General features: G+C 47.3%; 1 protein-coding gene and 1 long non-coding RNA gene across 3 annotated transcripts in view; one reads left to right on the forward strand and one right to left on the reverse strand.

Moving 5' to 3' along the window:
• The window catches only part of ANKH (ANKH inorganic pyrophosphate transport regulator), a 139762-nt gene that overhangs the window by 65401 nt on the left and 49278 nt on the right, over positions 1-25083 (forward strand). For both annotated transcript variants that reach the window (XM_043600953.1, XM_043600954.1), the window contains exon 2: positions 17703-17919. In XM_043600953.1, coding sequence (XP_043456888.1) covers positions 17703-17919 — 217 coding nt within the window. The remainder of the gene's footprint in view (positions 1-17702; positions 17920-25083) is intronic.
• LOC122495204 lies at positions 19939-23296 on the reverse strand. Its single transcript, XR_006300363.1, has 2 exons — positions 23131-23296; positions 19939-20286 (listed from the first exon to the last, which is right to left on the reverse strand). It is a non-coding gene; the product is annotated as an uncharacterized LOC122495204 (long non-coding RNA).

A 25083-nucleotide genomic window follows, 5' to 3' on the forward strand; every position in this document is an offset into this window, starting at 1 on the left:
AGTTATTTTTGAGAGAGAGAGAGAAAGTGAGGGGCGGGGAGGGGCAGAGAGAGAGGGAAACACGGAATCCGACACAGGCTCCAGGCTCCGAGCTGTCAGCACAGAGCCCGACCTGGGGCTCAAACCCACGAACCGCGAGATCATGACCTGAACTGAAGTCGGACGCTTAACCGACTGAGCCACCCAGGCACCCCTTTCTTTTTTATTTTTTAATGGGATAAAAATAGCCCATGTTGCTTAAGGTGCGATCTTCCTCTACTTAACACTGTGTATGGGCCTCTTTCTAGTTCATTATGTCTAGAGCTGCTTCCAGCTCATGCTTTATGATTGCTGGATAACATTCCCCTCTGTGCATGTGCTGTAATTTGGTCTTTCCTATATTGATGGACAGATTGTTGTCACTTGTCAGTCATTACAAAGGATGCTTTAATGAGCACCTTCATATGTGTGGCATTACTTACTGGTACTTTTGTTCGGAGAGGTTTCTGTAGAGGGATTGCTGTATCAGGAGTTGGTATACTTTTAATTTTAATACCTGTTGACATATTCCTTGGCCACAAGATTATAGCAGTGTAGGGGCGCCTGGGGGGCTCAGTTGGTCAAGCGTCCACCTCTCGGTTTCGGCTCGGGTCATGATCTGATTTCACGAGTTCGAGCCCCGCATTGGGCTCTGTGCTGACAACGCGGAGCCTGCTTGGGATTCTTTCTCTCAATCTCTCTCTCTCTCTCTCTCTCTCTCTCTCTCTCTCTCTCTCCCCCCACTCCCCCTGCCCCTCTCTCGCTCACACTGTCTCTGTCTCTCTCAAAATAAATAAACTTAAAAAATTAAAATTAGGGGCGCCTGGGTGGCGCAGTCGGTTAAGCGTCCGACTTCAGCCAGGTCACGATCTCGCGGTCCGGGAGTTCGAGCCCCGCGTCGGGCTCTGGGCTGATGGCTCAGAGCCTGGAGCCTGTGTCCGATTCTGTGTCTCCCTCTCTCTCTGCCCCTCCCCCGTTCATGCTCTGTCTCTCTCTGTCCCAAAAATAAATAAACGTTGAAAAAAAAAATTAAAAAAAAAAATTAAAATTAAAAAGAAAAGATTGTAGCCGCTTACATTGTGGCCAGTCCCATATGAGATTTCCCATCGGGCCACATCTTCATCAGCCCTGGATTGTGTCAGTCATTTAAATTTTTTTATCTGATAGTAGTCTTGTCGTTTTGATTTTTATTTCCCTGACTCCTGTTGTGGTAGAACATCTTTTCATGTGTACATACTCCGTCAGCCTTTCTTTTTCTGTGAGTTGCCTTCTCTCTGGGAACTTTTAATGTCAGGTAAGGGAAGCATCCCCTCACTAGCCTTCTTTAGTGCATTTTCTTGGTTATCCTCCCATATAAAGTTGAAAATCATTTTACCCAGGTCCAAATGAAAACCCAGATCACTGGAATTTTTTTTAATGTTTATTATTTATTGGGGGGGGGGGGTGGGGAGGGGCAGAGAGAATCCCAAGCAGGCTCTGCGTTGTCAGCACAGAGCCCAACGCGGGGCTCGAACCCATGAGCTGTGAGATCATAACCTGAGCCGAAACCAAGAGTGGACGCTCAACGAACTGAGCCACCAAGGCACCCCTCAAATCACTGGGATTTCAACTGAAACTCCGTGAAACTTACCCCATGAATTCTGAAAGACCTCTGATAGGTTTGTAACATTATGTCTTGTCATCAAGGAACATAGCTTGCCTCTCCATTTATTCAGGTTTTAGTTTATGAACTTCAGGAAAATTGTTTGGTTTTCTATATTTAGGAACTATACTCCTTGTTGAATGTATTACCAAGACTTGTATAGTTTTGTTTCTTTATGATGGGAGAGGGGCAGTTTATTAGTCTGATACTGGTCTAATAAGCTTACTAATCTAATAAGACAAAGACTGTACCATTAGAAACAAAGAGAGGAAACAGGCTTTTCTTTTTTTTTTTTCTCAACACTGTACTTTTAAATAATAAATATATAGTAAGGAGTTTCATTCTCCTATCCATTTATGTTCATATTTTCCTAAATGATGGTTTAAAACAACAATTTCAGGGGCGCCTGGGTGGCTCAGTCAGTTAAGCGTCTGACTTCAGCTCTGATCTCACAACCGGTTTGTGGGTTCGAGCCCCGCATCGGGCTCTATACTGCCAGCTCAGAGCCTGAAGCCTGCTTCAGATTCTGTGTCTCCCTCTCTCTGCCCCTCCCCTGTTCACGCTCTGTCTCTCTCTCTCTCTACTTCAAAAATGAATAGACATTAGAAAAAATTTTTAATAAAATAAAACAATTTCATTTTCAACTGCTAACACTTAGCAGTTGCCCTATATACTAGTGCTTCTGGCTTTGGAATCCCTGCTCTGAGCGGAACTCTCAGGGGATTTTCAAAGGCTTAGATAACCCCTTTTGGGCAGCACGTCTTTGGGGAGCCTTCACTCTCTGTCCTCGGTTTATACCTGGACAATTACATTACCCTTTCACTGCCAGAAAGATGAACAGAAATTGAGGAAAAACCCCAAGCGCACCACATACGGAAGATTCCATACCCCAGAGCCACTGACAGTACTGGGGGCAACCAGTAGAACTTTCTGGAGGCAGGTGCTGCCAGACTCACTGTCTCGCTGTCCGAAGGGACAACATCACAAATTTGTCCCTTTGGAATCACTGGGGCCTTGACCGAGGCTGTGCTCCTTGAACAGATAACCCTTCCCAGGCACTCACAGGGATCTCCGCGGAAGCTTCCCGAGCTCCCTTACAGTCTGTTGCCCAGACTGCCGATCGGGCCTGTGCTTCGCCACCGACAGCGGCATCCCTCGATGCCAGCAGGCTGCTCCTGACTCCTTTCAAAGAGAAAAGCCTCAAGAAGTTTTACCTCAACCTCACATACCTTTTGTATGCGTGCTCTCCAACTCCCCAAACCAAATAGCCGTTACATAAAAATAACGATTTCCTTCAGTCATAATTATTTCCAGAAGTTAACCGGCTGGACAGGTAATCACGCATTTCTGTATGAGGACATACCCACTCCCTCCCTGCTTTGCTGAGAGTAGAGAGGTGTCCCATCCCCACCCCTGCACCATTTTCAGTCTAGCCTTGAGGGACGAGAGAACGCTGGGCTAATGGTCTCACTGCCTTCTCCTCTGAGCTCTATCATACACCAACCACGAACCTCGGGCAAGTCCTGGGATCTCCTTGAGCCTTGGTTTCCTTTTCTACACAGCAGGAAGTTTTAATACTTGCCCTGTTGTTGCAGCATTGTTGGACAAAAACCAGCTGTGAGGGGGCGCCTGGGTGGCTCAGTCAGGTGAGCGTCCAACTCTTGATTTGGGCCCAGGTCATGATTTCACGGTTCGCGGGTTTGAGCCCCACTGCCAGTGCAGAGCCTGCTTGGGATTCTCCCTCCCTCTCTCTCGGTCCCTCCCCCCCCCCTAAAATAAACATTGTTTAAAAAACTTGTGAGAGAAGCCAATAAGATAACGTATGAAGGCGCGTTCAAGCCTACCATACTGCATATGTAAGAGGCTCTTCTTCCCGTGATCCATAAGTGTCGCCTGCATGAATTATCACGCGCCATCAACAAGGATGCCTCTGTGTCTACGGCATCCTTCCAGGGCTCTGAAGGCCAAGTGGAGAAGGGCACAGATGTCTCCTTTCACTGGGTCCCCTTTGTCCCCCTCGTGCCTGTAGGTGAAAGGGCTAAAGGGGACAACTCTTCATACTACTCTGATTTCCAGAGGTGTAAAACCTGAATTACAGCGAATCTCGATTTATCCAACAAGGCTGAGCATGGGCATTGACTCTCTCATGCATCGTTTGTGTGAAGTAGCAAGTTAGAAAAATGTATTTTGTTCTTCTCGGTTTAGTCTCGAAATTTTCAAAACACTGTGATTTTTATCCACGTTATTCTGTAACCCATTACTTTATCATCCTGGGTGGAAAATGTTAGGCATAACACGTGGTTATAGTTGCGAAGACAAAATAAATTCAGGGTAGTGTATAATTCTTTAATCCCTGCTGCCCTTGTGGGCACCCTTTGACTCTTTCCTGATTTGCTTGTACTACAGCGATAGCCTTTGTCCTGTCCTGCATTGTGTTCGAAACAGATGAGACGATAATACTTCATGTGGGATACCATAAATCAGGCCAATAATTTAAACTAAGGACAGCAAGGGGCACCTGAGTGTCGCAGTCAGTTAAGCGTCCAACTCTTGATTTCAGCTCAGGTCGTGATTTCATGGTTCGTGGGTTCGAGCCGCGCCTTGGGCTCTGTGCTGACAGAGCGGAGCCTGCTTGGGATTCTCTCTCTCTCTCCCTCTCTCTGCCCCTCCCCCCACGTACGCTCGCTGGCTCTCTCAAAAATAAATAAAATTTCAAAAGAGAAACCAACACTAGCGGTGGGGACATGGGGAGGTGATGGCAACCTTGCTTGCCCACAGGAGGCAAACACAGAGGACAGCTTTATCTCGATTAAACATTGCCTCCTTGTTGGGATCCCTTTCTCCGTGTGTGCGCTGGGTATGTGGGGGTGTCGGCACTGGCATAGAATTACCCGTGGGCTGGACAGACTAGCGTGTTTGATGACCAGCTTTTATTCTCTCGCTCACCTCCTAAGAACGACCAGATCCAAAGCCCAGAACCTTAGAAATCTTTCACCAAACTTGGCACATGCCACTCTATGAATACCTGCGGCGAGCCAGAGAAAGTTCGTCCCGCGGAACGAGTTCGTCCCGCAGCTGAGAGGCGCGTGAGGATCTTGGAAAGGTTGAAGATCCTGGGCTGATGCATTAACCTATGTATAAAAGAAGCCATAAACATCTTTGCCCACGTCTCTAGGAGGCCACCGTCGAGAGCCTCTTGGCATTTCTGCCACCCTGGTGAAGGTCGAGCCGGCACCTGAGTGTTGTGATCTGACACGTGTGCTAGGGGCTTGAAGGTTTCCTTGGTGCCCTCCGCCGTGCTACCCTCGTTTTCTTGACGTGGCCCAGATACATGGTGACGCTAGCCTCCCTCCGTTCATCCTCCGCCCGTACCCTTGTAATGTTTGCTACACGTTACCGCGTAAAAATCAACCTTTACCTAAGGATCTTGGGGATTTCTCATAAGAATGGTCTTTATCCAGATGTTCACGTCAGCCCTTGGCACCAACTGCAATATCTAAGTCAGAGCGAAAGAAGGGTTGGTGTCAGTATGATGGAGTATTGATTAGCATCATAGCCCCAAGCTTAAGCTGTCCGGACTCTTCTCCCAGCCCTGTGTCACCCTGGACAAGTGACTTAGCCTCCCCGTGTGCCAGTCTCGCCACCAGTGAGCTGGGAAATAACAGAGCCCCTCTCACAGAGCTGTGGGGAGAAGGAACGATCTTGGAATCGTATGTGCACAAAGCAAGCACTCAGTAAGTGGTAGCTGCTAGGATATTTCCATCATCATCATTATCATGTTCATTGGGTTTTATAAGGTCCAAATGCAAATGGGAACTCGTTCTCTATTCTGTTAGTATACAGGCGTTTAAAAGGATGGGAATGGGGGCACCTTCCTGGGTGGCTCAGTCGGTTAAGGGGTTAAGCGTCCGCCTTCGGCTCAGGTCATGGTCTCACGGTTTGTGAGTTCAAGCGCCAGCACAGAGCCTGGAGCCTGCTTCCCATTCTGTATCTCCCTCTTTCTGCCCTTCCCCCACTCATGCTCGCTCGCTCTCTCTCTCTCTCAAAAATAAAACATTTAAAAAATTTAAAAAAAAAACTGGACGGGAATGGAAGGTGATGGGTGATGCTTCTGAATGTTGCAGCTGAGTCAGAAAAAGGAGTGGAGCTTCTGAGCTGCACAAAGGTCCTCAAGTTTAAGGTGCTAGAACGATCAAGGGAACGGTCTTTCATCAAGCAGGAAGAGCGTGTGTATGCCAGCAGGGACAGAGCAAGATCATGGCAGCAGGGTATGTATGTAGACAGGCAGAAAGTATGGATGGCTAGCAAACAGACTTTCCAGACCCCAGGGTTGACCTTCTATCCCAGCCTATTGTTCATGGAGTTGTGGGGTTTTTTTTAAATATAAAAGCATTTTAAACTCAGCTCTGAAGTGGAATGGATATGATCTTGAGATATTAATCAAGAAATATCGTCATCTGGGGACCATATGTAACTTTACAAGTATAAAAAAGTGGAGGAAATATAGGAATTTCACTAATAGTAAAGATGTGAGGTCAAGCTGAGGAATAAGTAGTTAAATGGCACAGGAAACTTTGGTGTTTTTAAGTACGCTAGAACTCTGTAGTAATATTTCTTCCTTGTCCAGCCTCCCGCCATCTTGAATGGAAGTTAAATTAAGCGAAGTGAAGAAGCCTCGTTTTTATTTATTTATTTTTTTTTTATTTTTTAAAATGGGTTTTAATTTTTTTTTCAACTTTTTAAATTTATTTTTGGGGCAGAGAGAGACAGAGCATGAATGGGGAGGGGCAGAGAGAGAGGGAGACACAGAATCGGAAACAGGCTCCAGGCTCTGAGCCATCAGCCCAGAGCCCGACGCGGGGCTCGAACTCACGGACCACGAGATCGTGACCTGGCTGAAGTCGGACGCTTAACCGACTGCGCCACCCAGGCGCCCCAAAGAAGCTTCGTTTTTAAATGAAGGATCCAGATGATTTGAGGAGGGTCCTACGACACTAAAGTAGATCTTTTATTTATTTATTTTATTTTATTTAATGTTTATTTTGAGAGGGAGACAGAGTGTCAGCGGGCGAGGAGCAGAGAGAGGGAGACACAGAATCCGAAGCAGGCTCCAGGCTCTGAACTGTCAGCACAGAGCCTGGCGTGGGGCTTGAACTCGTGAACCGCGAGATGATGATCTGAGCCGAAGTCGGGACGCTTCACCGACTGAGCCACCCAGGAGCCCCTGAAGTATATCTTTTAACGAGCTAACATGTTTCCAGTTGAGAGGCCAAAAAGTAAAATGGTTTTTTCTGCTCCCTTTTTCTTTTACCTTTTTTCTTGAAGAAAGCAACAAGAGAAAACTGAGTTAGCCACACTTCATACCTGCTTGATAGGTCGTCTCTGTTCTTTATAGAAACTCTTCTGCAGTCATGGGAAGTGACAGAAAACGCCCGTGTCATATTTTGGACTTGCCCCGTCTTGTCTGTGTGTTTTCAGGAAGCACTAAATATGGAGGGCACTGCACAGAGCAATGACTTTGACTGCTTAACGAGACCAGACCAGGCTTCATTTTACTGCAGCTCCCTTTAAACCACAACCTCATGTGTGGGTGTCAGGTTCTTGGCTGGAGTGCCAGCTAAACAGAGCGAGGGTGTCTCATTTAGAGTGGTATATAGATCCTTGGGAAAATAAAACATGGCTGGAAAATTACCGGGAAGACAAATGATCTAATTTAACCCAAACCACTTTTTAAAATACAGACGAACAGAACAATAACAGTGGAAAATTACAGGAACCTAGACTCTTTGAGAGGACTGAAATCCAAGGATGCTGATTATCCATGCCACCGAGAGAAGCTATTCCCACAGGTAGCTTTGCCTACACGTATGCTTCTGAATTTTCCGTAGTTTCACAAACACGTATTGTCTGAGGACCCTGGGTTTGAGGAGGATTTTTAAGCTGCATCTGTCACGACAATTGTGAGTTTGCTTCGGGTCATAAAAGGTGTAACAGGGTCATTGAAGCTATAGACCAAGTCTTTCATGAAAACGTTGAGTCTAGCAAAACAGAATTGTGACCCAGCCCAGTGTCCCATTTGTTTTTCTAATCCAGGATGAGGCAAGTGAAGGAAGTATCCACCTTACCAAAAGGAAAAAAAAAAAAAAAGAAGTAGGTATTTCAGCATTTCATGTAATAATCTCTTGCTATTTTAGGGAATGATACCAGTTTCTGACTCAACACCCGTTTGTAGAAGAATTTGAAAGCTCTTTCTTTATGAGCAACATGATCATGGGTTTACCATGTGGCCATGCATGTCACTTCTCAGGTCAGGTTCTGACAGGGCCTTGGCACTTCTGGAATCGTGTGGCCTTCTCTCTGGACGCCTTGTTGCCTCTTCAAGCCCCCATCGTTCGAAATTTGGAGATTACTACTCCGGTTACCTGTCTGTGGCACACCCAGCTCTTGGCACGGTTCCTCTCCCGCCTTCACCAGGCTGCGGGCAGAGGTTCTTTTGCCCTTTGACTCTAAACTCCTAATCTCCTTCTCATGGCAACTAACTTCTGTTACGGGATTTGCCTCTGTAGAGGCACAGTTTGTCCTGCATCCCAGATGACATCCACGGGATGTGAAAGAAGGGAGCCGGAAAAAGATCTGTGCTTAAACTTGACACTTAAGAGAGGCTAATTATGTGGCCCGAGGTTGCCTTCTGTTTATGTCCGTGTGTCTGCAGTTCAGCAGGCCAGCCTCTGTCCGATGCCTACTGGGTGCCCCGTGAGGCATAATAGAAATAACAGGGGAAGGCCTTGCCCATCTCTTGAGAAATGTCAGAAGTACAAGGCTGTGTGCAAGCCACGGTCATCAGTCTGCATCTTTTAAGTATGTAGATTCTACCAAAAATAGTTTTTATTTACCCAGAAACCCAAACCTACAGCTGGAGGGGTTTGTTTGTGACCATGCTAGATGTACAAGTGATGCACGTACAAGTGCGTGCAAATAAACATGCGTGTGTTCACCTGTGGATTTTCAAGCGTGTGCTGCATGTGCTGAATGCATGGAGGAAGGCTGGCGACAGGTGAGCCCTGTCCCTGCCTCGAGTAGTCAGGTGAACAGGCAAGGGGTCTGGTAAACAGGCAAGCACAGTCCACACCGATGGGGGAAGTCCTGAGGTCCAGGGGCCGTGCAGGCCGCCGTGGAGCACAGAGGAGAGGGGTAGGCTCCAGGGACAGCCTCCCAGAGAATGTGATTCCTCAACTGATGATAAGTTTACCAGGTGAGTGGGGTGGGACGGGGTAAAGGCGATTCTGTGCAGGGAAAAAAAGCTCGAGCAGAGGCCCTTAGGTGAGAGAGAGAGCGTGGTATATCCAGAAAACTACAATCAGTTTAGGCTTCATGAAGTACACAGGGCAAGAGGGAATGCCAAGCGGGATCAGATCATGAATGGCCTTTGTACTTGTTCACTCACTGCCCGGATATTTATTGGATGCTGGCTCACCATGTGCCAGACGCGGTTGCAGACACTTACAGCAATGTTTGTGGACATCGTGGTCTAAGTACAGGGGGCAGCCCTGAAGCACGTTGAGTGCACATTCAGTAAGTCGGATTTTTACGATCTGACCACAGTGTAGAGGATGGGAGGATGGCTTGGGGCCGGAAGACCATCGGTGATTTGACGCAAGGCATCGCACTGGGGCTGGAGAGAACTGGACTGGGGAAGGAGTAGGGATGGGACCAAGAAATCTGTGCAAGTGAGGGATAAAAGGCACCCGGGGAGCTCGCTCCTGCGGCTCCTGGCTGGGAACCCTGGGCGCATGCATTCACACGGGGAGTCTGAGAGGAGGCGGGTCTGTAGGAGCCCACAGAGTCTATAGATGCTGAACTCAAGTTTTGGCAGTGTGGAATGTGAGGTGCCAGGGAGACATTCAGTGGAGATGAGTGGGTTTGGAGCTGAAGAGAAGTCTAAGAAGTCTAGAGGGATGGATCTGAGGATCCTGAGCAGACAGAAAGTGTCTGGGACTGGAGGGGGTGGGAATCACTGAGCAAGAGTGAGAAGAGGTGAGGGGCCCGGACAAACCCCTGGGACACCAATATTGAAGCGACCACAAATGGAAAAGCACCGAGAGAAAAGCTGAGGCAGAAGAGAGAGGAAGAAAACCGGAAACCACAATGCCCTTGAAGCCAAGTGGTGGGGGAGGCATTTCAAAGAGGGAGTGGCGCCAGGGTCCGATCCGCTGAGGGGTCAGAAGGGTCAGGACAGAAAAGGGCCAGTTTGGTTTAGCAGGAAGAGCGTGTGCAGGGAAGGGGGCAGAAGACAGAAAACAGGACCCAGCAGGTGCATTCAACTAACCATTGTTGGTTGACCACTTGTAATATGACCAGACCATGTTATGACTGTGGTTCTGGGATACGGATAAGGTTCCTGCACTTTAGCAGCTGCTGTTCTAACAGGCTGAGGAGTAAATGGGAAGAACAAAAGTGGAAATGATGAAAGCAGGTAACACGTTTTAGGAGTTGTCTATGAAAGGAAGGCAAGAAAGAAGGTGGTAACTCGAGGAAGCGAGGAGTCGAGAGAGGGCTTATTTTTAAGATGGAAAACACTTATGCGTGCGTAACTGTTGATGGGAAAGAGCCAGTCATGTGGCAAAGGATCAGACAAGCCCAAGAGGAAGATGGGGGCTCCTGTCAAGGTCAGAGGGGACTTAAGTGCAGAGCCCAGGTCGATAGTCCTATAGTCACCCTGGTCAGACTGGCCTTTCCACTGTAACAGGACAGAAATGGTGAGGAAGGGTTTGGGCAGATATGTTTTGTTGAGGTTTGTTTTAGGGAGAGAAGCAGTAAGAAATCTCATTTCTGATGGATTTCATGTTCCAGCTGAAGCAAGAGGTGAGGTTCTCTGCTGAGTAAGAGGAAATGAGGCAGGACAGAGATGCTTAGCAAGGAATCTTGCTGTTCGATTGCCATAAATGACTGCAGGATCGGGGTGAGTTGGTGACTCTCGCTCTGAGAATCTCAGTCTGCAGTATAGAGATGTTTCTGGTCTCTAGAGCCTGAGTTTAAAATGTCAGCATCTCTTTTAGGCTTTAAGGGTCTAAGACTGTTGGTATCAGGGAGATCACATGTGGGATTTGTTAGCCATTTCCCTGGGGGTTGTTTTGTTTTGTTTTTGTGTTTTACTTTTTAATATCCTGTAGTTTTGATAACTTTCTGGGAGGAAAAAAATCAGGCAACGGAACACCATGAACCTGGCAGGCCCTGGGAAGATACTAAGACACGAAGGAGCCACTGAATGCCTTTTGGACCCAGACCCGTTTTTAAGTCACACATTCCGTGTTGCTGAGCGTCCACCGTGCAGAGACCACGGATTGAAAGTGTGAGGAAGGCCCCGAGCCAGGCCATCTGGGACCAGGACCAGGCTGTGATTGAAAGGCAGCTTTGTACTTACAACGGTTGGAATCCTGTGAGACCTGGCCCTGATCTAAAGTGAAGTGTCTCTGCCGTGGAAAGCTCATGAACGCTTAGGAACTTGCCTTTAAACAGCAGGTGAACCTCTGTCGTTATGACGGAATTCTGACTCAAGGTCTAGTTCATCCCAAGGCCAACTCAGACACCACTTTAGCTGAACTGCAAGACCATCTTGAAGTCTGCTTGCCAGCCGTAGCACCTAGCTCTTCTTCCCCGTCTTGGCTGGAGATAAGAGCAGCACTCGGAATGCCCCGGCCAGAACAGTACCTGTAAGCGAGCTAATGCTGAACTGCAGTATAGTTACACACCTGTAGCACATGGAGAGCTTGCCCCCTCCTGGATGTGTTTAAATTGATTTCTGGAGTGCTCCAGGGCTGACTCTCGGACCCCTCTTTATCTATAGGCTATCTAGATTATTTCGTTCAGGGTCCTGCCTTTAAATACCGTCCGTAACTGACGGCCTCCAAATGAGGGTCCACGGCCCAGATGTCTGCCGTAGTCTCCAGACTCACCTAGCCAGCATCCTTACCTGATTTGTCCATTTGGAATTCTAATGGGCATCTCCAATCCAATGGGGGGACACCCAGATGGAGCTCTTGCTTTTCCTTCCCCAACCTTCCCGCCTCCCCAGTCTCTTCATCTCAGGAAACAGGTGCACCACAGGACCAGTGGCTCAAGCCAAAAAACTCAATGGTCGGCTTTGATTTCTCCCTTGTCCTCATGCCCACCAGGTGGTCCCTCACTAGATCCGTTTGTTTTATCTCCAAAAAGCTCTCAAGTCAATCCGCTTCTCCCATTTCCACTATCCCGCCCTGGCCTGAGCCATCGCCGTCTCTTATTTGGATTACCACGGACTCTTGGCTTTGAACTTCTGCCCTTCCCTCTCCAGTCCACCCTCATCCGCATAGCCAGCCTGAGCCTCTGTCCTCCCTCTGCTCAGACCCTGTAATGGCTTCCCACTGCTCTTAGAACAAAACACCTGTTCCTCGCCATGACCTGGAATGACGTCAGCGTTGCCTAATTTCCCAAACTCCCTTTACCCCCCTCCCCACCACTCTTACTGGCCTCCTTTCTGTTCCCTAAAACACCAAGCCCTCCTGCAGCCTACGGGCTTCCTCCAGCTCTGCATCTAGCTGGTTCGTTCTTATTCTTCGGCCTCCATTTGTCACCTCCTTGGAGGGGTTTCCTTGTCTAGTCCTGAATAAGCTTGTCCTAGGAGTCCTAGTTCATTAGCATGCTTTGTTTCTTCAGTACCTAGTCCAGTAAATGCTTGTACTGCTTTTATATGTTTTACTTCATTCTTTCAAACAGTTACCGAGATTACCTATCATGTGATCCCCTCATGTGACATGTCGGGGGATATATAGTGAGCCAGAGAAGGTTCTCTGTGCCCTGGAGCTTACATTCAAATGGAGAAGATAGACAGTAAGACAGATAAAAAGCAAATAAATTATATAATGTCGGGTAAGGAATGTGCTCTGAAGAAAAACGGGGTGAATTGAGACAGGTGAAGCCAACAGCAGGCGTTGGAAGGATAGGGAAGGATGAATTACTGGAAAGAACGCATCACAAGTAAGTGGGCGGTGGGTATTTTGTTCAAATCGGTGGTGAAGAAATAAACTATTTTCGAGAATTTTGAGCCATATCTCACTGCCTAAGTTCCAGGAGGATTAAAAGGTAAGTGTACAAATGAAACCATCAACCAGAGTAACATTCTAGTTACTCTAGTTAGTTACCCCACCTCTGGATGGGTAAGAATGGCCAAGTCCAAAAGTATGGGAAGAAACTCCATGAAATGATTGACGGACTCCATCTAACTCATTATCTGGGGTATCAAAAGAAAATCAGGAAGTTAGGATGTGAACAAATTGAGGGACATACTTGCGATAAATGGGAACCATAAAAAGGCTAATGATATGAATAGAGCACATGCCCTCAACTGTAAAGTTCTCTTTTCCTTGTGTTTTCATGTTGCTTGAAATTAGAATGTTTTTCATTCTCTGTGTACGTTTAATGCGGTCATGAAAAATGTTGAATCAGTGGTATATCTTACAAGTAATAGCATCTTATCATCAAAATGCAATTTGTTTAAGTTCATAAAAATTCATAGGAACATTAAAGTTCCTAGTAGAAAATGCTTCATTCATTGAACAGCCATCTGAGAGTTTATGATGTCGTGAGGGGGCGGGTAGAGAGTGGTAAACAAAATAGACAAGTGTGAAGCCCCTTCTCTAGGCCAGTCACTGCCTGGTGTCCTCTACACCACTTACATCCAAACTAAGATCAGCCGGGTTGTTTCGGCGAGAGTAGGTACCTTGGCCAATGCCGCTCAGTAGTTAAGTGATACAAGCGCGTCCAGCTCGAAGTCTGTGTGGCTCTAAACCCTGTGCGTTTTCCTCAAATTACTGTGATTGTTGACCTAAGTGGGGTGTTCACACTCAGTCTTGCTGACAGAGCTGTTGTCCCCTGTGCCCTCCCTGCCTGTCACCTCCTCAACCCTAGATTTAGGACTCTGTCAAGGAACTGTTGGTGGCAATAGAAAGCATGACAGTGGGCGCCCCAGCCAGGACTGATGTCTTTTTAGCAAAGAATGAAGCCTTGCCGGGGCGCCTGGGTGGCTCAGTCGGTTAAGCGTCCAGCTTCGGCTCAGGTCATGATCTCGTGGTTCGTGAGTTTCAGCCCCATGTCTGGCTCTGTGCTGACAGCTCAGAGCCTGGAGCCTGCTTCGGATTCTGTGTCTCCCTCTCTCTGCCCCTTTCCCACTCGCGCACTGTCTCTCGCTCTGAAAAATAAATAAACGGTGAAAAAAAATTGAAAACAGAATAAGATTTTGCCAACAAGACACATTAAAAAAAAAGTCTAAGTCTACATTATTTACATGCCCTCCTGTATGCTTTTTAAACTTGTGCTAAATAATATATATCATTTAAGTGTCAACGAACATTTTTAGCAATAAAACAATGAACAATTCCCAGCCATAGATTTTGGGAAGGACGGGAAGAAAAAAGAATAAGCTGTACGCTGGTCTCAAAGTCTGAGGGAAACATAATGAGAGCTAGCCCAAGTTGGGGGTCTCTGGAAGCAGAACTCACGCTGGGGAATTCTTGTGCAAGTGATTTGTTGGGCGAGCACTCTCAGGGAGAGGGGAGGAGAGTCGTGGGGGGAGGGGAGAGAAGGTAAGCAAGGAGGTTGTCTCCACTGGAGACCAGCTTCCACCCGACCCCACAGGGAGCTCTGGTGTATGATTTCTATCCAGAGCAACCCCACCCTGCGGCAGGGGACCTGATCTTTTCATATCCCTGTGTCAGCCAGCCATTGTCTGTGTGCCACCTGGGGCTCTGGTGTGGCTCATCTAACCCAAAGTGGCGGGGGGCAATTTTCCCTGAGGGGGAGGCAGCTTTGAGCCATTAATGGCCAAGTTCCTGCACCTAGGGACAGGTGCGCTACCCAGTAGAGGGTCTGAGTAGGACACACAACAGCATCCACTGCAGAAATCCAAAAAAAATTTAATTTGGGAGATCATCGAGTGATAGATCGTGACACATAACAGGACCCTCTGACTAGATGTGCTATTAAACACAGGATTTGTTATCAAGGAACTTCTTGATTTTTATTTTGCGTTAGGGTATTAAAGTATTACATCAGCTTTGCTAGAAGGGAAATTTTTTCTAAGGAAGGCATCGTGGCAGGTATGTTCCACAAAGGCTAAGAAGGTTTTTATGGAAAATTTTAAGGTATTATTGGGGGAAAAAAGGAAAAGAGGATTAGGCATATAATTGGAAACAGGTTTCAAAAACTAGCTTATATGATACCAGCCTTGTCAGAAGAATGACACTGAATTCCTACAGCAAATAGATATTTTTCTAAAGCTATTTTACACGTTGGTCTTTTCCTATAAATACTTTTTTTTTTTTTTTTTTTTTTTTGCTAACGGTGCTTTGCATAGAATGTTCAACTATATGATGATGGATACGTGTCATATATATGTGTGTGTGTGTGTGTGTGTGTGTGTGTGTGTGTGTGTGTGTATACACAGCATTAGACAAATATATTTTCAAAACCCCTAGCATGTACAGCCCAAGAGTGAACTCTAATGTAAACTATGGGCTTTGAGTGATAATGATGCATCGTTGGAGGTTCATGGATGGTAAAAATGCACCACACTGGTACAGGATGATAGCGGGGGATGCCGTGTGTGTTGGGGCAAAGGGACTACAGTAACTGCACATTCTGCTCCATTTTGCTGTGAACTTAAAACTGCTCTAGGGGCGCCTGGGTGGCTCAGTCGGTTAAGCGGCCGACTTCGGCTCAGGTCGTGATCTCGCGGTTTGTGAGTTCGAGCCCCGCGTCGGGCTCTGTGCTGACAGCTCAGAGCCTGGAGCCTGTTTCAGATTCTGTGTCTCCCTCTCTCTGACCCTCCCCCGTTCATGCTTTGTCTCTCTCTGTCTCAAAAATAAATAAAAACGTTTAAAAAAATTAAAAAAAAAAACTGCTCTAAAAAATAAAGTCTATTGTTTTGTGCTGATCTCAGCCTAAGGATAGTAATGCCAGGGGCTAGAAATGCCTTGAAGGCACTCACCTGGGTCCCAGTGAACCTCCTCTCCCCCTTTCAAAATCGGCATTACTACTGGGCCCACCCTTGTGGATCTTATTATGATTGCCAGACGCCCTTGAGCAACAACCACCAGGAAACTTTGAAAATATAAAGGTTTATTACTTACAAGACCCGGAAATTGCACGGCACACCTGAGGCTATCCAGTGAGGTCGAGATGTTGTGGGGGGAGAGGGGGAGCGTGCCGGCATCCATGGGCCTGGGATTCTGCTTTTATTGGGGTCAAGCGAGGGGATCCAGGGTTTCACGGGCTTATTCTTTATTGGTGAATTTAAGACATAAGGGCAGGAATTTAAAGCATGGGGAAGAGAAATGACAAGTGGCCCAAATGGTCAGTTATGAAATCAACTAAGATCTCTGAAACAGAAGAGCCTTAGTGGTGGGGAAGGTGGTCTGGTTCTTTATCTATTCCTGTGGCTGGCAATGTGTTTATTCAAGATAGTTTTCTTGGAAGTGGACGATGCCTCTTTGAAAGAGCTGTCTGGGCGATCGAAGCTTACTGTGCATGCTTTTACTATATCTGTTTCTATATGTATAAAACTACACAGCTGACTCTCCTGCTTAACATTTCCTGTTCTTAAAGAGCAGGTGATGTCCTGGTGACATTTTTAAAAACTTTTTCTCTCCACCTGGGGACGCCTGGGTGCCTCAGTCAGGTGAGCATCGGACTTAGGCTCAGGTCATGATCTCACGGATCGTGTGTTTGAGCCCCACATCGGGCCCTGTGCTGACAGCTCAGAGCCCGAAACCTTCTTCAGATTCTGTGTCTCCCTCTCTCTCTGCCCCATCCCCATTTGTGTGCGTGCTCTCTCTCTTCTCTCTCAAAAATAAAGAGGTACACGTTTAAAAATAAATAAGTAATAAATAAACAAAAAATTCTCCCCACCTAGACATCCATTCCCAGCATCTCTGGTCTAATTTGTCTAGCAGGTGGGAAAGTAAGTTTGGAAATGCCATGCTGACAAGGCCACTGGTACCTCAGAGGGTCCATCATGGAGGATGGTTAACATGATCAGAATATTCTGTGACCACAACTTCTTGAGCAAGCAATATCCAAAACCAGGGTATTTGGTTTAAAGGTTTTCTTACATTTGTTTGCACAGAGTTCAGGAACACATTCCAAGCTCAAATACAATAAGAATCGGGTAAATAGCATCCATCAAGGATATAATCTGTTCCTTCAATACTTTTGTTCATAACATAGAATTCGCTCTGTTCAAGGAAGGATACCTCCATAACACGTAGACGGTTTTCAGGTTATGGGTGCACATGCACGCATGCATGGTCACGCACACGCGGGCATGCGCACACACCCCTTCCTTAAAGAAAAAAAGAAACCATCACCCACCCCCCTACCAAGTGGCTGACTCATTTCCAGAATGCCTGTCGCCGTCATTGAGATTCAGCCTACAAGTAAAATGTAACCTGTTGAGGTTTTAACCAAAACTTCTTAGAATCATCTTCTGATATTAACATAAAAAGCTCATTGGGGGCGCCTGGGTGGCGCAGTCGGTTAAGCGTCCGACTTCAGCCAGGTCACGATCTCGCACTCTGTGAGTTCGAGCCCCGCGTCGGGCTCTGGGCTGATGGCTCAGAGCCTGGAGCCTGTTTCTGATTCTGTGTCTCCTTCTCTCTCTGCCCCTCCCCCGTTCATGCTCTGTCTCTCTCTGTCCCAAAAATAAATAAACGTTGAAAAAAAAAAAAAAAAAAAAAAAAAAAAAAAAAAAAAAAAAAAAAAAGCTCATTGGGTTTTTCTCTCTGACTTTAACCCCACCGGGCAGGGATCTCCCCTACAAGAAGGTATTTCAAACCAAAGCTAATAGGGATGAAAATGAAAACTAATAACCGTGATCAAATTACAGTGAGGCTTACCCCGTAAGCTGCTTAGCGTTTCTATAGAAACGTATCTGCCAAGTTTCGTCTTGAAAGTACAATTCCTGGGAGATGGGACCACATCTCTCACGTGGGTTGTCTTTCCCCCTCCACAGGCCTTGAACCGGGGCATTGCTGCTGTTAAGGAAGATGCGGTGGAAATGCTGGCCAGCTACGGGCTGGCGTACTCACTCATGAAGTTCTTCACGGGTCCCATGAGTGACTTTAAAAACGTGGGCCTGGTGTTTGTGAACAGCAAGCGAGACAGGACCAAGGCTGTCCTGTGCATGGTCGTGGCCGGTGCCATCGCCGCCGTCTTCCACACCCTGATAGGTAAGGCTGCCGACCGACCGCCCTGCCGTCTGTTGTTCCTTTCCGTCGATTCGAACATTCGCGATTTCTTTGGCCGTTACCAAACATCTGTCATGAAAAGTTTCAAGGGCTGAAAGGAATGGAGTTTGTGTTTCTCGCGCGAGAAAAGAACATGTGTTTTCTCTGGGAAGCCCTCGTTGTAATTCCTTGACTCCCAAACCCTGGGTCAGAGAGCAGGTCATTTCCGTCAGTTCAACGAAATGGCCTGTGCTTCCTGAGAGAGACACGTTACTACAGAGACTCAACCTTCAACAGAAAAATAGAACGGTTGTTATGTAGGATTAATGCTCATCGGCAGAGAGAACAAATGAGATTGTTTAACATATTAAAATTAACTTATTTGAGGACCTCGTTATTCTAATCATATTCAAAGACAAGACTAAATACTGTGGCATAACATTCTTTCCGTGAAAAAAGGCCGCATCATACATAGAGCGACTAGCGTGCGGGTTTCCCCGAGACCTTGGAAAAGCACTTGCTTGGGAGGCCGAGTCCTGCTTCTGCCTTCTTGGTGGTGATAAAATTCTAAGAGCATGACTTCCGAGCTCCTCCTCGGCTTTTAAAACAGCTCAGCTTAGGAGGCATAAAAACTGAGTGGCACATGTATTGAGCCCGGTTGCATAAAACCCGTGAATAACAGCTCGTAAACCCATTGTGTGCCTTCAAAACGGCACTGGCTCTATGAGAATCATGAATGTCAGTGGTGAATAAAGGAGCCAGAAGATTAACCCAAACCCTTCACCTTGTATTCAGATGACAGCTAATGTTTACTTACATGACTGTGAAAGTAAAGGGTGGGAGGCCTTTTGGGTGTTCCTTTTGAATGTAGCCCAGAGGCTTGTGCTCAGAGCTGTGTGAGACAATGAGAAGGTGCTGCTAGGGGCCAAAGTGTTGGTCTTGACCATTTAATTTGGGCTGGGGGCTTCAGGGCCTGGGGTTGGGCGGAGGAGATGCTCTTTTTCCTTCAGCTCAGGCTCTGAATACTACTAAGTCGTGGACTGTGCTTTGAAGAAAGCTTCTGCAGCTAGATTTCATCTGGACCATTTTCGAAGATGGTGTATGCCTTTGAGAAAATCCCATACAGGAAATGAGTAGGTCTAGGGGCACCTGGGTCTGCTGAGCATCCGACTCTCGATTTCGGGTCAGGTTAGGATCTCACAGTTCATGAGTTGAGTTCGAGCCCCACGTCGGGCTCTGCGCTGACGGTGCGGAGCCTGCTTGGGACTCTCTCCCTCTCTATCTGCCCCTCTCTGCTTCCTAAAATAAAAACAAGCAAGACAGAGAGAAATAAATAGATCTAGATAAATTTTTGTTTCAATGGGTAAATCAGTTCCCTTTTGCTACCAGTTTTTATTTGGGTTTCTGAATAACCCTAACATTCCCTGTTTTTGTCATAGCTGAACAAGACTTCAGTACTAAAAGCTAATTACTAGCCATCAGTAGTCATGGAAGAAAAAAAGCTGAGTGTCCTGTGTTATCGAAACTGTTACGAGGAACAAGGGATCATTGACATAAAAATCAGCCTCATTTTTCAAATGCAACCTAAAATTTTCAGTTTTAAAATCGATAAAAATCTTAGATTTGAATCAGAATGGTTCCGCATCCCAGATGTATTTAACGATTGTTTTGCGTAGACACTTGGAATTTTGTTGGGACCGACAGACTTCGAAGTCTAGAGGATCCACCGGCCCAGGAGTTCGAGTCTATCCTGTGTGCCCCAGAGCCTGGCTCTAGATGTCCACATTGCAGAAGGCTTGGGAGTATTTCTAGCTTCTTTGTTAGAAGTTGCCAATAGGCTTGGGAGTATTTCTAGCTTCTTTGTTAGAAGTTGCCAATAAGTGTCTCATTTTAGCTAAATTGTAGCCACTACTGTTGTCATGGGCTCATGGATGAGACATCACTTTTTTAAATTGCAGGGCGTGGGATTTGCCACACCAAACCTTAATTTAGGCCAGTGGTCAGGGTGTAGGTGTTTTCCACCTCCCCCTCTTAATTAATCTATAAAAGAGAGGAAAACTTGCTGACCGTGTATGTGGGTTCATTGGAGTCCTAGTTAATTTCACGTGCGTGAAGTTAGATTTGCCTGACCTCCTAATTCCCACCGACGGAGACACCACTGCTGTGGATGTTTTATTTCCTTACGCATCTATTCTCAACAGTGCCCTGGAAGGCGTCTTGCGTGTTCCAGCCTGGGCAGTCAGCAGAGCTCAGGGGAACAAGTTCCTATGCTCCTACCGGGAGCAATTGAAGTAACTTCTAGAGTGGTTCCATTTGTCAGTCTTCCCCTCTCGGCAAGCTTCTCCATTATTCATGGATTATAGACCAGCCCTGTAAAGGTAAAAGGGTACAACTTGATATAATTTAAACCAGCAAGGGTGCTAGAAATGGACAGTTTCAGCACAGTCACGAAGTGTATCACGAGGTAACAAACCACCCCAATACTCAGTGACTCAAAACAGCATTTATTCTTGGCTCACCAGACCATGGGCCATCTGGGTGGTTCTTTTGGACTTGGTGGCTCATGCCTTTGTGGTCAGTGGAGACTCAGGGGGAGGCTCTGCTGATCTTGGTGGGCTCACTGGGGGACGTCAGCCAATAGTAGGCGGGTCCAGATGGCCTCCGATGGGACAGCTGAGCCCTCTTCCACCAGCCTGAGCTTGTGTGCACAGCTGTGGCAATACCCCAAGTGAGAAGATAGAGACCCACAAGGCCTTTTGAGGCCAAGAATTGGAAGGGGCACCGTCACGGCCCCTGCGCGTGACTGGCCAAGACAAATCCCAGGCCAGCCCACGTTCAAAGGGGTAGGGAATATAGACTCCAACTTTTCACCGGAGGGACTACAAAATTACCTAGCAGATAAGGGATATAAGGAGGAGAGAAGGATCAGGGACATTTTGCAATCAGTCTCCCCCAAACACTTCTTTGGGAGATGGTGGATTCATGCATTTATTCAATCAACATGTATTGAACACCTACAGTGGGCTAGATCCTGGGCATTCAGATATGAATAAGGCATGTTCTTTAGAGAGAAGCAAGATATCGTACAGTAAATTATTACAAATTCCACTCCACGGAGTCTTGATACCAATGAGATAGAATTCATGTTCTTGTGTTAAGATTTCACATTTACTTTACTGACTTTATGCATGGGTTTATGATACATCTCTGAGGCCTGAGCAGTGTTTGTACCTCCCACGCCCAAATCTTTCAGGTAAATGTTGCACAGCGCAGATTCTAGAGGGCTGTGTCCTATGTCCCTGTTCCAGCCCCCACGTAGGTAACCAGCCTCTTCACAGTAGAGTTAGCTGGCATAGTGCCTGATGCATATGTCATTCACCCGCATGTGTTGAGGTGACTTAAATACTGGCCATACAAGCACACACTTTGAAATGATTCATTAGAAGCACAGGGGTCAAGTTACCTGCCGTGTGAAAAGCCTAGTAAATAGAGAACCTAGCAACCTAATCAGTACAAGTAAGACTTTTAAGCATGGGAACTTGGGAATTTGAAGGAGAATAAGGGTTCTCAAATTTGCCTCTTGGAAATACACATATTGTCCTATTACTTGATTGGGAGGAGGGCTGTCTCCTCAGTTCCCATGGGAAAATCTAGGTATATAGACTTGTGTGGATTAATATTAATATTTCGTGGCATTTTGCAACAAGTGCTAGTTAAGTCCTGGATGACTAAGCTTGAAGAGCCACTGATTCTCGACAGGGGTCCATCACGCTGGTGGGCCGAGGGCAGGAGAGCTAGGGATCTGAATGACCCTTCCGGTTTCTTCTTGTTTGGGTGGGGTCAAAAGCTGCCTGCCTATAAAAGGGCCAAGGCCAAGTTCTTCTGCTGCAGCCACCCCATGAAATCTGTTTACGTCTCTTCAAAAGCCTTGTTGAGTTCTTCCTTTTTACGTTCTGCTCTTCATCAGGAGTATGAGCTGTTTCAGAACAATCCAGGTAGGGCAGTTTATAGAAGCTGAGGGGTAGGAAAGGTGAAGGCGGCCAGCCTGGTAATTATGGACTCTATGCAAAGCACTTGAAACAAATTACCCCCAGCGGACAACTCCAGCCAGGAACAGCTCAGGGGCACAGGAGGGAGGGAGGGGGACTTGGGTGAAAAACAGCTGCTGGGATTTTATATTCCCAACTCACAGGGTGGAAACAACAGCCTTTGTAGTTACAATCGGACTCTTCTCTGTGTGGGGGAGGAGGAGGAGAGGTAAGAAGTAGCTGAAGGAGGAGAAGTAAAAAGAAGCCAAAGGGGCCTGGATCCCTTTGTCCCAAAGTCCCTCGGAGCCTGGAGGCCGGGAGGGAGGAGCCCAGCACCAGCTGCCGGCTGAGAAAAGCAAGGGAGTGGGAGGGCCAGAGAGGCCTGGTCCTGGCAGAGGCAGAAAGCCTGGCAACTGAGCTCACCACCCAGCCGTCCTTCTGTCCACTCTCCATTGTCCTGCATCAAGGCGCTATTTTTGATACTTTCGTTGAAGGAGTCTAATAGGGGGGCGCCTGGGTGGCCCAGTCCGTGAAGGGTCCGAGCCCGGCTCAGGTCATGATCTCACAGTTCATGGGTTCGATCCCCGCATCTGACTCCATGCCGACGGCACGGAGCCTGCTTGGGATCTTCTCACTCCCTCTCTTTGTCCCTCCCTCATTCTCTCTCTCTCAAAAATAAATAAACATTATAAATTAAAAAATAAATAAATACCTAATAGATACCTTTAGATCAACGTACAGAAGGTGGAGAAGCTGATTTATATTGATCTCTGCCCCCGGGGCCTCCTCCCAAGTGCTCAAACTCACAGGTCCCAGGGAGGAAAAGAATTCTGGCTCCCGTTTTCCTGGAGGCTGCCCGTGTGACTCTGCTAGGGCCGTCCTAACAATGCAGCACAGACCGGGAGGTCAAGACCACAGAAACGCACGGTCTCCCAGTTCACGAGGCTGCACGATGAAGCCAGCAGTACTGTTGCTCCCTTCTGGGACTCTCTCCTGGCCTCCGTGGTTTGAGGGCGACCTGGGGCTTCCTGCGGCTGCCGGGACGTCACCCCCATCTCCAGCTTCACGTCTGCGTGGCGCTCTCCCTGTGCGCGTCCACCTCTGGGTCCACATTTCCCCTTTTTAGAAGGACCCCAGGCATACTGCGTTGGGAGCCCCCCTCTGCTCCCATGTGACCTCATCTTACCAAATTATATCTGTGGTGGCCCTGTTGCCAATGAGGTCCCGTTCTGCCGTCCTGGGGAGGGGACTCCACATACGAATTCAAGGGGACACGCAGCTCTGCCCCGCACCCCGCCCCTCTGGATCTCGGCCTTCCCCGGTTTCAGAGTCCAGTCAAGTGCACTCTGGCATTGTCTGTGGGCTCTAACCTTTACCCCAGAATGTCAGCCCCGTGAGCTATTCATAGCCGCCCGGCGCCTGCTGCTGGCACTGCATTGCTCTGCTCACCCAGCCCAGCTGTCCTCACCCGCCAGGAGGGGACACTCTGCAGGCAGGGGCTGGGTCGCCTCCTGGTAGGTCCCAACACAGTGGTCGAATCCCGACTGAATGAAACAAACATACAAATAAACAGCAGGAACAATGAACTCCGAGACAAAACTTCTAAGTTTCGGCGCCCCGAGTAAGCCACTCATTCCCGTGAGCAAGGGACATCTTCATCCTGGCCTTGTGTTTCCGTCTGTCTTGCCTTCCCACGTCTGAGTGCGCGGCTCACCTGACTGCCGCCAAGGCAGGCTGGCCGGCTCCCTCCCCGCCCCTCCCCTGAGCCTTCCTGGGTCAGACCAAGCCCTCTCTAGCCTGCTGGTCTAATCTGTGTGCCTTCTGATCCCAATTTGGAGAAGATAGCGCCTCCTTCCCTCCTTGTCCCACCTTTCCGAGTCTTTTCTCTTTCTGCCCCTGGACACCTGCCTCTCGGAATGCCTTCTTGCTGCCTCAGTGTCTCTGCTGGCCCCACCATGCTCCACACCTGACATGTTTGCTCACCTGGCAGCTCACCAGTTGGTTTTCACCTCTGCCCCCCCCCCTTGGAGGGCTTCAACCTCTCCTCCTGCACTGCCCCCCCCCAGTCCCACCTTGCACTCCGGATGTCTTAACCATCCCACCCCCCTACCCCTTAAAATCACTTACGTGCACCTCTCCCCCCTCTGGGATTCCCATTTGCGCCTCTGAATATCCTCGATGTCGTCCCGAAGACCTGGCTGACTTCAAAATTCCCGTGATTCAAGCCTCATGCTGAAAAAGGATGGAGGGCTATTTGTTAACGATCAGGTTCTTCTTATTATCAGTTAATATGGTTTTAAGTCATCGTCCAAACTTTGAAGGGGGGGAGGGATCTTACTACTTCACGTAAAATGAGACTGTCTGCATTCTCTCTCCTTTCTGATTTCACAGCAGCTTCTGTACTTGTCCGTATGCATTAATATTCATATTTTTTAATGAAAACAGCAGGAAGACTGTTATTAAAGCTCCATGGAAAATACAATGAAAACCACAATTAGTATCTTCCTCTATAGTCTAAACATGTATCAATAAGGTAAACATAGCTTACTAATTTATTTAATCTTTGCTAACAACCCCTGTCAGAATGCCTAGCCAATACATTCAAAAGACCTTTCTCTTTCTTCCTTTATGTCTAGTTGGCAGCTATGAATTCATTCAGCCGGTATTGGCTCGGTGCCCACATGCTCCTCCCAAAGGATGAAACAAAAAGAATGGCAAGCCGCGAAAAGCTAGGTTTACATTTTTTATTGAAGAGGCATATTCACAACTGGGCATTTTCTCTTAGTAAATAAGTAACACTCTATATAAACACGTAGCCTCCGAGCAATCCATCATGCATCCGAATATAGGTGAATATAATGCTTACACAGTATTAAAATAACAGAAACAACCTAAATGTGTACTAATAGGAGACTGAGTAAGTTGATGCTAAGTAAACCTGCAAAAAAGGAACTCATCGCAACCACCTAAGTATGGAAGCGTATCATGGAAAGCTGTTCATGGTTTACAAAAGAGTATATATATATAGTATGATCTCATTTTTATGTTAAAACACACATGCATAGCCCACACACATGCCCACCACACACTCCCCATAAAAGAACTGGGCAGTTGGAATCCAGAGCCTTAACCGTGACCC

This window comes from Prionailurus bengalensis, chromosome A1 (assembly GCF_016509475.1).
Source record: "Prionailurus bengalensis isolate Pbe53 chromosome A1, Fcat_Pben_1.1_paternal_pri, whole genome shotgun sequence".
Taxonomy (NCBI): domain Eukaryota; kingdom Metazoa; phylum Chordata; class Mammalia; order Carnivora; family Felidae; genus Prionailurus; species Prionailurus bengalensis.